This window comes from Prinia subflava, chromosome 1 (assembly GCF_021018805.1).
Source record: "Prinia subflava isolate CZ2003 ecotype Zambia chromosome 1, Cam_Psub_1.2, whole genome shotgun sequence".
Taxonomy (NCBI): Eukaryota; Metazoa; Chordata; class Aves; order Passeriformes; family Cisticolidae; genus Prinia; species Prinia subflava.
Window position 1 is genome coordinate 128,129,774 of NC_086247.1, and position 12,629 is coordinate 128,142,402.

Below are 12,629 nucleotides of genomic sequence, written 5' to 3' on the forward strand. Positions count from 1 at the left end.
TCCATTAACACAAAGCTGAGGTAAAAAAAACTCCCATATGAGCTCCCTAGAACCACCACATTCCCACAAACTAACAAGTGTTCTTGATGAATACATAGGCATATATGCCTCTCATTACCTGAAATGTTTTATGGGTCAAGAGGTTAAAAACTTTCCATCAGCAGTGGAAGTGTAGGTACAAATTTAGAGAGTGTAAAACACCTGAGCAAAATTGAGTCAGGGACCCGCTCAGGGAGATTAATTTTAGCTTGAATCGAGAGGCTAACGAAGTCACAGCTCCACCTGTTGAGCTAAAGCAAATCTTCCACCTGTAGCAGCTGGCTGCACAGGTTTGTTTTTGTGCCAGACATAGGTGACTAACACTGTGCTGCTTGGATAAAGTAAAACATCAAAGTTTAGGGACAAACCATGCAGTCATTACTCTAGGTGAAGGACTACTGCAGCCATGGAGCCATTCTGCCACAGAACAAAAGGACTCGGATCTACAGGAAGGATCTCATGGCAGACCAAAGACAGGATGACATTCTTCTGGGTAAATTTACTAAAGAATAAAACAATGACAGAAACAATGCTAGAAATAAAAGTGTATAGAGCCGGCTCAGCTCTTTTTGACTTCACAAAAGACTAAGTTGCTCAGACCAGAAGTTATTAATACCACATAGCCAGACATACATATTGTTTCATATTTATTAGAAATGTTTACTACTTCTTTCCTGTGTTAGCTATCCATAGTCAGTTCTCAAAAAGAAAATCAAGCTAAGATGTAATGAAAAATCATTCTCAACCACGTTACAAAAATGAAAATATTTATCAAGCTTAAGACCCCATTTTACAGCCAAAGAAATCAATGGCAAAATTCTTTTGAGCCTGAATGGCCTTGAATCAACATGCAAGTTTCTTGTGGAAGAATAAATAAGGCTACTTTTTTTGCTTTACATGGTCATTATTCCAGTACATTTTTCTTCTGGAAAAAAAAAAATGCAGTGGTCTGCAAAAAATGTACATCAATAGTGCAGTTAGACTTCAACTTTAGACCTCAAATATAGTTCTGCAAAATTACCACACATGGTTTTCTGAGATATGCCACCATTTGCATCTCTTTGTAAGTCTAGACAATAGTAAGGGTGCTGTCTGAATACTTCAAAAACACATTTACAAGAGGAAAAAAAAAAAGACACATGAATTATCTATTTGAAAATTCTAACTTTAGTTTTATTTCATAGACAAAGGTATTTTTAGACTATTTCTTCGGAAGCTGGAGCAATAATCAGAATGAGTCACAAATCATGACTCAAAAAATTCAAAATTAATCCCAAAATAATTATTATCTCATAATTTTAGGATTTTTGACCATTTAATTAATTATTATCCAATAATAATAAAGACAATATCTTTAGGATAAGGGACAGTAAAAAGTATAATGCTTGGTTATAGAAAAATGCTATAATAGATTCTAAGTAGTCTAGAGGTAAATTCAGCAAATTCTTAGCAAAAACATTACTCTATAATATTTTTAAAGACATGGATGTGTTACCTTTTCCTCCATGGAAGAAGTTTTATATCCCAAAAGAAGAAGTGCAAAAAGCATACTGCATTCACTTTCTCCTAGCTCAATAAAGCACTGAAGCATATGTGAGCAAGTATCCTGACTTCAGTCGAGATTGTGTTTTGCTTCTAAAAAGCAGTTGCAAGCTATTGGCCTTCACTCTGAAATGTCTGCTACAACACCACAATTTCAGAATAGTCTATAAATTGTGGAGAACAAAAACAGCACCTCCTCTAACGTATTTAGTCATACATTTCCATATTCATTTGGGTTGCACTACACTGGAAGACTGAACCATATCATCACAATGTGCTAATCCACACAATAACTTTTCAAAGACTCGCAGTCTGCTCTAGCTAGCAAATATTCAGTGCATTTAAGATGCAAACACAAGTTATATTCCAATACATTTGTAACTCTTTGGGATGTTACCCTATAGCAAGAACTTGTGCTAATAGAGAGAGCAGAGCTGTTCACAGATGAAGGAGACACACAGCAAGAGGTCCCACTGAGTCAGCACAGACAGAGGCTGAAGCTATAGATGATGATTCACACATACCACAGTCTTGTCAAGGACCAGATAACACCAGTTTTGACCCACTCCGAGTGACCGCTCACAGACGTGATTCCATTGAGGGTATCGGTGCACTACCCTCTGCTTGCAATGCGTACTACACTGCCATCTGCTACGAGCAACTCAGCTAAGCAAATGTCAAGGTTTGTGGAAGCAGGGAAAAGAAACAAGTATGAATATAAAATGTGGACATTGTCAAGTAATATCCATTGCAGATGAAGACAGCGGGATGGAGCCCATCTTTTTAAATGGTGAAGGTTTTCATGGACTATTTATTATGCAGATCTTTTATGCCACAGCCCTGTAGTCTTTCTTATCTTCCTGATCCTTAAAGATCTGTTCACTCATTCACTGTGGAGGACAATCAGCAATTGTCCTCCACAGAGCTACAGTATTATTGCTGTTTTACCTATCAATCTTTCTTACAAAATCCTCTCAAGGTGCAAAGCATTCCCCACATAAAAGTTATGAAAAATCTCTGTATGTAATACAGAGTATTTGCAGTAAGTGACAGCAGAAATTACTCTAAATTAGAGTCAAATTACAAACTAACATTCTGATTTTAAGCACACCAATATTTCACAATACTGTTATTGACAGTGCTATAAGCATGAGGATACAGTTTTAACATTATTCTTATTTTACATCTATCTCTTCTTTTGCAAAACCTCAAATGCTATGGATGAGGTTGTAAATATAAAAAGCAGTCCGTTAATTTTATATAAGCAGTTTTATATACCTGAAGGCTTATGACAACATTTCTTTACAAAATAGCCTAGCAGAAGGCCTATTTTTCTAAAGTTCAATCAAGAATAGCTTATAAAAATGACTGTGCAGATAAATATTATGGTACAGGTGGTATGAACTACCCATAACAGAAATTCCATTAGCTAAAATTTTTTAAGAGCTGCCAATTACACTTTCAATTTGAAGTGGTATCTGAATAGTGACAAGCAATTCTCAGAAACAGAAATGGTCTACTTAATCTTCAACATAAACAGAATCTGTCCTCACACAAGTAAACAAACCATTGATTTACATGGAATCCTGCCTTGTATTACACTGTAGGATCAGGGCATAGGATCTGCTGCAGAGGAGTCTCTGTTTTTTCATAGTGTTCTCAATACATGGCCAGAATGTTTCTCCTTTTCTATTTTCGCTTTTACCTAGTAGCTCACATGCACTTCTAAAACAAGTGCAGGAAATATTGTGCCAGCTGAAAGTTAACTCACACATAATGCAAGGCTGACATAGGTCAGGGGAAGGGGAAAGAGGCTCATAAAACACACTGGTCACTAATCATTGGTAATGTTACTTCTGTTATTTCAAAGCGTGTTCCAACTAGGAAGGTAAGTAACATGTTTTATTTTTCAATAAGGATACTGAGGATACTGTACTGGTTAGATTTAAGTGACTCTCTACTTTTCCTTCTAAATAAATAAATATCATTCTAATGTCTCATATATTACTATAAGATTACCAAGTAATTAATATATTTATATATATATATATAGTATATAATTTAATTCCATGCACTTCCAAGAACTAAGGTTATTCGATCACTTCTTTTCTAGAATTATTTTGGCAGTCAGCTCTGCTTCTAAAACAAGTCTACTGCACAGCTATAACCAAATTTTAAGTAAATATACAAAGAAATAACATAGACATATTTGACTTATCAGTTTTCAAAAGCCCAGCAAAATAAGAGCATTCACAAGTGAGCTTGTGCACACAATAACCAGGTTACACACACAAAGAAACAATCAGGCTCTTTGTTCTTTTGGGTTTTGTGTCAAGTCTGGGTTAGAAGACGAAATTTGAAGAAAAGAGAACACTAATATCATAATCATTTGGTAGGCCTAATTTCTCCCCCTTCAACAACCCGTAGATTTGAAAAGAGCAGATCATCTTTGCATGCTGTAGTCAACCTGTCATCAAAGGGATCAAACAGATTAGCAGGAGAGGGGATAACCCACAGGACACTGGGAAAACTAACTTGTGAATGGACAGGACAGAGACCAGCTAGTAGACAAAACCTTTTTGAGCAGATGCAGGGGGCAAGGGAGAAAGTATTACTAAATCTCTCCTCAGAGAGGAAAAGATAAGGCAGCGGGAGAGATGGCGCAGTGTGCAAGGCAGATGAATGTCCCTGAGACATTTGTCACTAGCTGGACGGTGAGACATTGACATTAATGAGGATGGCATTTGGAAGATAAAAGCAGTATCTCTGCAGCAGACCATGCAGTTTTGAGACACCACGCACAGGGATATGGTGTAATCCAAAGGGACTGGAGAACGTTCACATTCAGCAAAAGCATCACAATCACTACTGATATTCATGGGAGAATATGGATCAGGAATAAATGGCTTATGGTTTTGTCTGGAAGTCTGGTGGAGACTGTGGGTTATTTTACGTCTCAGCCCAGTCAATTTCCATCACATTCCTTTATTGAAGGACTCTTCATCAGTCATTCACTTATACCTGCCTTGCCAAAAGTCACTGTTTCATTGACAAGTGCTTTTCAGGCAGCAGAACTCAAGAGGATAGCTCTATCGATATAGTAAGTGGGGATTTACAGGGGTGGAGGCAGTTGCCTGTGATTATCTCCTCGTGAAAGCAAAGGGAGAGCTGGGAGATACCCTGAGCACTGTCTGCCAGGACACAGGCAATCAACTGAAGGCAGCATGATCTGGCTGCCCCTCACAGATGCCTCAGAGTGCCACTACCCCAAAAATGACATCAACTGTGTCTGAGAAACACTTCTGCCCTGACCCATGGGATAAAAAGTGTCATTGTTAATTACTAACTCTCTGTTTTCATGTCTCAGTGTCAGCCACGTCTCAGACCTCATTTTTTACTCCAATGCTCTTGGATATCCCTGGTCTCTCTCCAAAAGGAGAAGATGTCATGGTCCTGGGATAGAATGAGACAAACCTGAGCATTTCACAACAGCTTTTCTATCTCCAGATTCGTTCTTTCACCCCATACTCGTGTACTGTCTCTCTGATCAGCTTTTCCTCACAAAACAGAGCTACCATTTTGCCGTTGAGATAAAGCCAATCAGCAGCAACAGTAAGCAAATACATCGGGTCCACCCGTCTTCTTCTTCCTTCAGGAAAACTAGCACAAAGAGCCAATCCTGAGCGTGTTGAGGATGAGGTCTAAGCAGCAACAGCCCAAAACCTCGACTAGCCCGGGACAGGGCACCTGTGAGGCAGCAGCCGGTGGTGCGGGCCGGGGCCGGAGCCGGGCGCTGTCCGCGGTGCTGCCCAGCCCCGGGCGCTGTCCGCGGTGCTGCCCAGCCCCGGGCGCTGTCCGCGGTGCTGCCCAGCCCCGGGCGCTCTCCAGGGTGCTGCTGCACGGTGCAGCCGGCCCGGCCGGAGCAGGAGCGACACTCAGCGCCGGCCCTCTCTCGGCCCCACTGCCAGAGCGTGCCCGCACTCCCCGCAGCGCTTGCACTCGCAGTCCGCGGCTCGAAACACTCAGCATCTCCGACAGAGGGGGGAAAAACATACTTCTAAAAATAAGTAAGCAAACAAGCAAACAAACAAAAATAAATAACACCTAGACTTAATCGTACTCTGAAGAAAGTTTTAGATGCAGATCCAGCAACGAACGGGAAAATAGGAAGCCAGACTAATCCAGCATGTACTAAGGACAAGCTCTTTCTGCTTCCTCATTAATGCTTCATGCGAGGAGTGCAGCCCCACGTGTGAAAGTAACCATATCCTCATCCTGCTGCAGAGCTTCGAGAGCCTCCCTGTTGTCCTTCAATATCGTCTCTCTGCTTTGCTACAGAAAATTGAAAGAGTATGGCGAAGTTATAGAAGAAATCTGACTGAATCAATCACCAACAAGCCCAGAAAGAGGGATTATGGGAAAAGAAGCTGTATTCTTGAGTAAGGACCGGCGTCACAGTAGTTAAAATAGAACAGAAAAGCCTCTCGAAAAGTCAATTCGTATGTAGATGAGGTGACATAAGAGCTTTTCTCTCCCTTCATGGGCTTTGTGAGTTCCTAATTTGCCCCTAGAAGCCCTAGAGGAATAAGGAAGAAAGGGCGGGAATACTGGGATTGCTAGTCATAACAAACATTACCGTGATCTGGATTGCTGCCTAGAAATACATTGAAAATGAGGGGATCCAATGCCATTATCTCAGCCGAGCTGTTTGTCTTGACCTTGGGCTTTGTCCATCCAGGCTGAGCAAACTTCCTGCAATGAGCGTTGCCCTCGCTGTCTGCCAGTCACACAACTTTGTTCTCTCTGGGTCATGGAAAGGGAAAGAGGATGAGAGGCAGTTTCCTCTCCAAAAGAAGGGCACCCGCAGAAGTTTATACAACAGCCAGAAAAAACGTAGGGTTAAACAATAAACTGGGAAATGTGCAGTCCTGTTGAACAGAGAGTAGTTTGCACAGCATTGAGAACCCGCCAATATACATCATATCAATAAAAAGGAGCTCTTCGAAAGCTTGCATAGTAATTGAGATTGGAGATCTTTTTTGATATGGGTTGGCATTTCCTCATATCAATCTGACACAGCCAACTCAGGAAATTGCTGGTAATATTCATCTGGGGAGCACTTTCATTAAACGTAATTCATTCGACTTTCACAATAAATTGAGTGACATCCTTACAGCAGAACCTTTTTATCCTTGATGAAGTGCTTGCCAGCCTTTGGTTTTCCACTTTATTGTCACATTCCTTAAAGCAGAATCGTCAACATGTCAATCTGCTGCATGAAAAAATTGCTAAAGCTGTATTTACAAAGCACCCAGGAGGTGGTTTAATGCTGACTTACAAGAAGATAGAGCTGGGTGTTAAACTATCTGCTAAATCACAGCAGAACTTCACCCAAATTCAATCGGGAGAACAGAAGCCAATCCTAGGGAGGGTAGGATGGCTTACACATTCATTTTCTCCAAGTGCTGGCTATTCCGAGCAATTGGTTTTTTAACCTGCTTCACCGCACTTTCCAAGGCGATTAGGAAATTGGCTTTTTGTTAATTAAAATGGCGGTTTAGATATGCAGGGAAATATTAAAGAGGTTAAAACGGATACCTCTAGGTACCATGCCGACTTGGAAGATTTGGCTATTCGAAGAGAGGCAGGGATATTGAATTACATTCAGGGGCTTCCTCAGAAGGTGAAATCTATTCCAGATTGCTTTCTCCAACTATATACTAAATTAAAATAGTGTGTACTAGGCATCTGGGAAAAAAAATCAGTGAGGGGAAACCCCCTCTTAAACTTGCACAGGTCCCTGGAGGTTAGGAAGCAAGAAAGCCTGGAAAAAATATACTATCTTCCACTTGGAAAAAAAAAATCAAGAGGGCAGATAAGTTTGTTTCACCTACACGAGGCCAGAGTCCCATTGTTATTCCTCTGTCTTACCTTCAGAAAGGATAATTTTTTTCCCCTTACACGGCCGCCACAGCATCTCTCAAACTCGTTTAGAAAGAGGGAGAAGGAGCATCTCAAGGCTACGTAAACTCCCCCGCACAAAAAGCCACTACTGTCCCTGCTCGCCAAGCACTCTCCCCCGCCCTCCATGCCTTCGACATCATTCTGAAAATTGAAAGACAACGCTTATTTGAGAGGAAAAAAGCAATACCCGAGTGCATTCACCACCAAATGTCTCTGAGAAAATGCTGTGGGTGGTGATTACGATAGGACAATGCCTCCTCTCTCTTTTGTTTTCTGCCTATAGAGGTGTGGGTTTGTTTGTTGTGGTTTGGGATTGTTTTGTTTTGTTTTTTTTTTTTTTTTCTTCCATGGCAAAGTAGGACACAATCAGCAATAATCTTTAAAAAGACAGAAGAAAAAAACTCAACTTCTCCTCGCCGGCACGTGATTTTTCCTCACGTTCACCACAGCTTTCATTAACCGGGGTGAAATGACCGCAAACAGTGCGACACACAGCGAAATTAAATGTACACAAACTCTGGAGCCGCTAACCCCCCGTTTACCCCCTCAGCAAATACTGTACCAAGTGTGCCACCGCTGAGGACAATTTTAAACCTCTATTATTCACAACAATTTTGCAGGAAAGCTCCTCTCGGCTGTCAGAAGGCCTCCAAGCTACAGTGATGGTGTGAAACAGACCTTAAAATCCCAGCCCGGCACGGGGAGAAGGTTAGCAGGCTGTTTCCAAAGCCCCTCTGCCAAAGCCATCGCCCTGTTTAACATGGTGCCCCGTAGTTCTGCTCCTCTGGCAAAGCGCCGCACAGGAAAGCTCCTGCCGAGAAGCAGCCTTCCCCGCGGGGTGAAAAAACACCGCTCCTTTCGCTCTTGCGCTGCCTAAGTTCTGCACAGAGTTGAAGCACTCTGCTACGCGGCACTCTGATACCCGGTGCGTATCCCAGTTAAACCCACCGGTGAGCAAACACTTTGCTGGGAGAAGACGACAAGCCGGGCGGGGGATGAAAGGAGGGAGGGATCCTTACCCTAGCAGCATTCCACGCAAAATTCCGACCGATTTTAGTTCCGTACCCGCTACTCCAGTTAAGGAGCACCTAAATAATGAGCCGAAGTCTCTCCGAGCCGGGATGATCCCAGCAAAAGAGGTGCATGTACCCGCTCCGTGCTTGTACGGTGCGGGAAGGTGTCCCGGGAGCGTGCGGGAGTACGGACTGTGCTGCACGGGGTGAAATCCCGCCGGCTGCGAGCCCTTGGCCGCCCGGCGCCCGCCTTGGCCGGGGGTATGCAGGGCCCGGGTGGCGGCCAGGGCGCGGCGGGACGGGACGGGGCGGGATGGGACCGGACGGGACCCGGCGGGACGGGGCGGGGCGGGACGGGACGGGACGGGGCGAGCGCCCGTCGCCGCCGGGAGCTATCGGCCACAGCCCGCCGGGCCCCGCCGCACGGAGCGGCTCCGCAGCTGCCGGCACGGAAACGATCTGCCTCCTCCTTCGAGGGCCTGCTTCATCTGTCCCTCTTAGAAATAATACTAGGGATCCTTGCCGTCCTTCCTAACAGCCCGCGCGTTCTGTAGTCACTTCTACACCTTGCTGCTTCCACACGGGGGGGGGCAAAGTAAGGAAGAAATGAAAAGAAACAGCCTGGCCCTTTATTGTCCTGTGGTGTCGGACTGGAAGTTCACCGGCAACTAGGCAGGAGATATAACGAGAAGGTTTCCATTAAAGGAACGGTGTAAAATCCCTTATAAACAGAACTCAATTCTATGAGAGTCTGCGATCTCTGGGTGTTATTTTGGTGAGGTTTTTTTCTTTATTCTTTACATGCTTTCTCACTGACGTTTTTGAGCTCAGTACAGCACTGTTAGTTATGGAAATATCATCCATTAGAATCAGACTAAGATGCTTTTGAAAGAACAGCAGGGATGTGGAGTGTTGCGGTAAATAAGACCTATTGTAGGTGTTTGAACACTTTCTGCAGCTTTCTAAAAGTGGAGAAAGAAAACAACTGCAAAACTTTAAAGGTTAACTCCTAATTCTGACAAATAAGTACTAAGTTACCCATTTAGGCCAAAGAAAATGCACTACCACTGCAAATCAAATATAACATTTTCAATATACTTCACAGCTCGAAACAAGGAGAAAATGCACACCTCGCAATGCACAACTAATGTCCTTTTCAATAAACATAATGTCGTGAAGCATCTCTACCCCAGCAAAATTCCTACTCATTCACATCGGCCATGATCTCTATAAATTTCAGGCAATAAGGCTGATAGCATATGGCTCTATTAAAAAGGTAAGAAAAGCAGAAGTACTTTTTTTTTTTCCTTAAGATTTCATTACGAAGAGGTTTAACGGGGGAGGGGTGGAGAATAACAAATAAAAAGAGCAGCGGTTTGCTGAGTGAAGAGAAATTACAAGGCAGACAGTGTCTGTAAATGAGTGACTTCAAGGCAGCTCAGCCTCACTGCAGCTGTTCACTCTCCATGAACACCTAATTCCAGCGAAGGGGAAACAGACTATTTTCCCTCTCACCTATATTATTAACCCTTCTCAAAAAGGCTTTTTTTTTTAACAAACTCGATAGGAAGCTGTTTGTGCTGCCATTTCATTTACCCTTCCTAACAGTTTAAGCATTGAAAATTTAATTCCTAATTGAAACTGCTTTTGTCCATGCGGAGCGACATGCACATATGGATAGGCACAACAAAGTGCTGCACCTTGCTGCTTTGTGGTGCCACATTAAAGCTTTAATCAGAACTTCATGCTTCGGTGCTAATAAACAGTTTGCTATCATGCAATAGCCTAATGCAAACTTTCAGAGTCACTCCTGAAATATAGAGAATAGGGAGAGACTGGCATAAACGTGGAAGTATCAATTCAGAAAGAAGAATCGTGCTAGGGAAATCCTTTGGATCCTTCCCGAGTGTTTTGGCAGAAGACATAGACCAGCTGAAGGGCGCATTCCCTCCCCCTAGTTTGTCTTTTATTCCCGACTTTTTTTTTTTTTTTTTTTTTTTTTTTTTTTTTTTTTTTTTTTTTTTGGTGTCATATTTTGCATTGTTTCGAGGGAAACTTGAAAATCGTCTCCTTCACTCTGCAATGCCAAGCCCTCGGAAAAAAAAAAAAAAAAGTATTCAGGTAATGAAGTCTGTAACTAAACGGTAATTGAATCAGCATAATTTGCACACTGAATGGTTTTCAAATGCTCCCAGTTTACAATTAAAGGAGAATTAATGCGCTTGTTGTTCAGACTGCAGCGCATTAGAATAAATCCAGCACTGTTGTTGTAATGAGTCGAGAGCAGTTTAACTGCCAGCAAACACATTTAAAATTTAACACGACGTATCGATCTCGCTCCGGCTTTTTGATGGATTATTTGCCACGCACTTTTCTCCCCATTTCCCCCCCACCCCTCCACCCCCATCCCGGCTATAAAATTCGCAGGGAGGAGAGACGCCCGCGGCAGACGTGGCACCGCCCGGCTAGGGCAGGACCCCCGATGAGGGAGCCACGTCGGGCGGGCACGGGAAGGGCCGGGAGGTGCCGGACGGGGCCAGGACGGGCCAGGACGGGCCGGGCGCGGCGGGGGCTGCACGGGCGCGGGAGGAGCGCGCGCGGCCCCGCCCCTCCCGCGCCCCTCCCGCGCCCCATTGGCCGCCCCGCGCGGGGCCGCGCGCGCTGCCCCGCAGCGCCCCCGGGTGGCGAGGCCGCCACAGCGCAGGGAGCGGCGGCGCGGGCAGCGCCCCGAGCCCCGGGAGCCGGGGCCCGAGCCGGGGCCCTAAACCGAGCCGGAGCCGGGGCCCGAAACGGAGCCCGAGCCCGAGCAGGAGCCCGAGCCGGAGCCCGAGCCCGGGCAGGAGCCCGAGCAGGGTCCCGAAACGGAGCCGGTGCCGGAGCCGGAGCCCGAGCCGGAGCCGGAGCCGGAGCCGGAGCCGGGCCGTCGCCGTCACCACCCCCAGCACGGGCGCCGGCGTCCTTCTGTCGGCAATGCTCCTGGAAAAAGGCCTTTTCCCTCCCCCGCAGCCACGGGGATGAGCTGCCGCCAAGCGTTTGCCTGCTTAACGTATCACAAGCGAGAGAGGATGCGGACTGCAAAGGGGCAGTCTGCCTGGGTTTTGTTCCTTGCAATCGTAGCGGGAATAAAGTGTGTGTGTGTGAAACGAGATAACGCCGATGTTTACTCGTGTTCCCGTGGTAATCTTAAAGGAGATTTGCTACGAAAGTCAATGACACTTCTCGCGGAAAATACTAGCTGTGCTCGCCGCCGAGCGCCCGCCCGCCGGTGCCGCACGGCCCGTGGTGGCACACCGAGGGGGTTCCCTTCCGAGGGGCTCGCTCCCTCAGGGGGGACCAGAGGGCTGGAAGTTGCCTCCATCCCACAGCCCGGCGGCGCCCCCGCGGCAGTGCTCTGGTGCCCACGCAGACACCCAGGGACCCGAGCCGGGGGGTAGCACCCGGGGACGCGGCCCCGGAGACCCCGACCTTGCGATGACCGAGCGGAGCATCCCTTCCCCTCGGAGAAGTTACAGATCTGCGCCCCCAGTCCTCGGACCCCGCCGAGACTTCCCGGCCCGGCCCCGGGAGGACGGGGCAGAGCAGGCTGCGGGGTGCCAGTAGTTGCCATGAGTTTGTTCGTTCTCCGCCAGGCTGGCGCCCTCCTCCCCAGCGAGCTTCCCCATGCCCGGCCCGCGAGTGGGGCCGGCGACACTCACCAGGTAGAGAGTGGGCTGCAGCAGAAGGACCGCGTACCAGTACACAGCCTGCATCCTCGCCGCTCAAACTTCCCCCGCGCTGCTTTCGCTGCCTCTTTGTTCCTTCCAGAACATAGATCCACCTGACATCCACTTTACAGAACAAGCAGAGCTCTCACCAGCCTAGACAAAAACGAAATTGTAGATCCCATGACCACAAGACAAGGTTAGGCTTAGCATAAGCGGGGAAGAGAGGTGTGTAGGGGAAGGGGAGGGGGGGGGGGGGCGCGACGGGAGAGAAGGAGGAGATGGGATGTGTGAAGAGGGCGGGGGGGGGCGGGGGGGGGCAACAAAAAGCGATTAAAATCGAGTTAATCCAGCGTCAAAGCAAAGTGAT

At 46.0% G+C, this 12,629-nt stretch overlaps 1 protein-coding gene across 1 annotated transcript in view; it reads right to left on the reverse strand.

Annotated features, from left to right (window-relative positions):
- NXPH1 (neurexophilin 1) overlaps positions 1-12,390 on the reverse strand; it is a 134,576-nt gene extending 122,186 nt beyond the window's left edge. Inside the window, exon 1 of the mRNA XM_063420889.1 lies at positions 12,254-12,390. Coding sequence (XP_063276959.1) covers positions 12,254-12,307 — 54 coding nt within the window. The 5' untranslated portion in view covers positions 12,308-12,390. The remainder of the gene's footprint in view (positions 1-12,253) is intronic.
- Between the last annotated feature and the right edge of the window lie 239 nt (positions 12,391-12,629).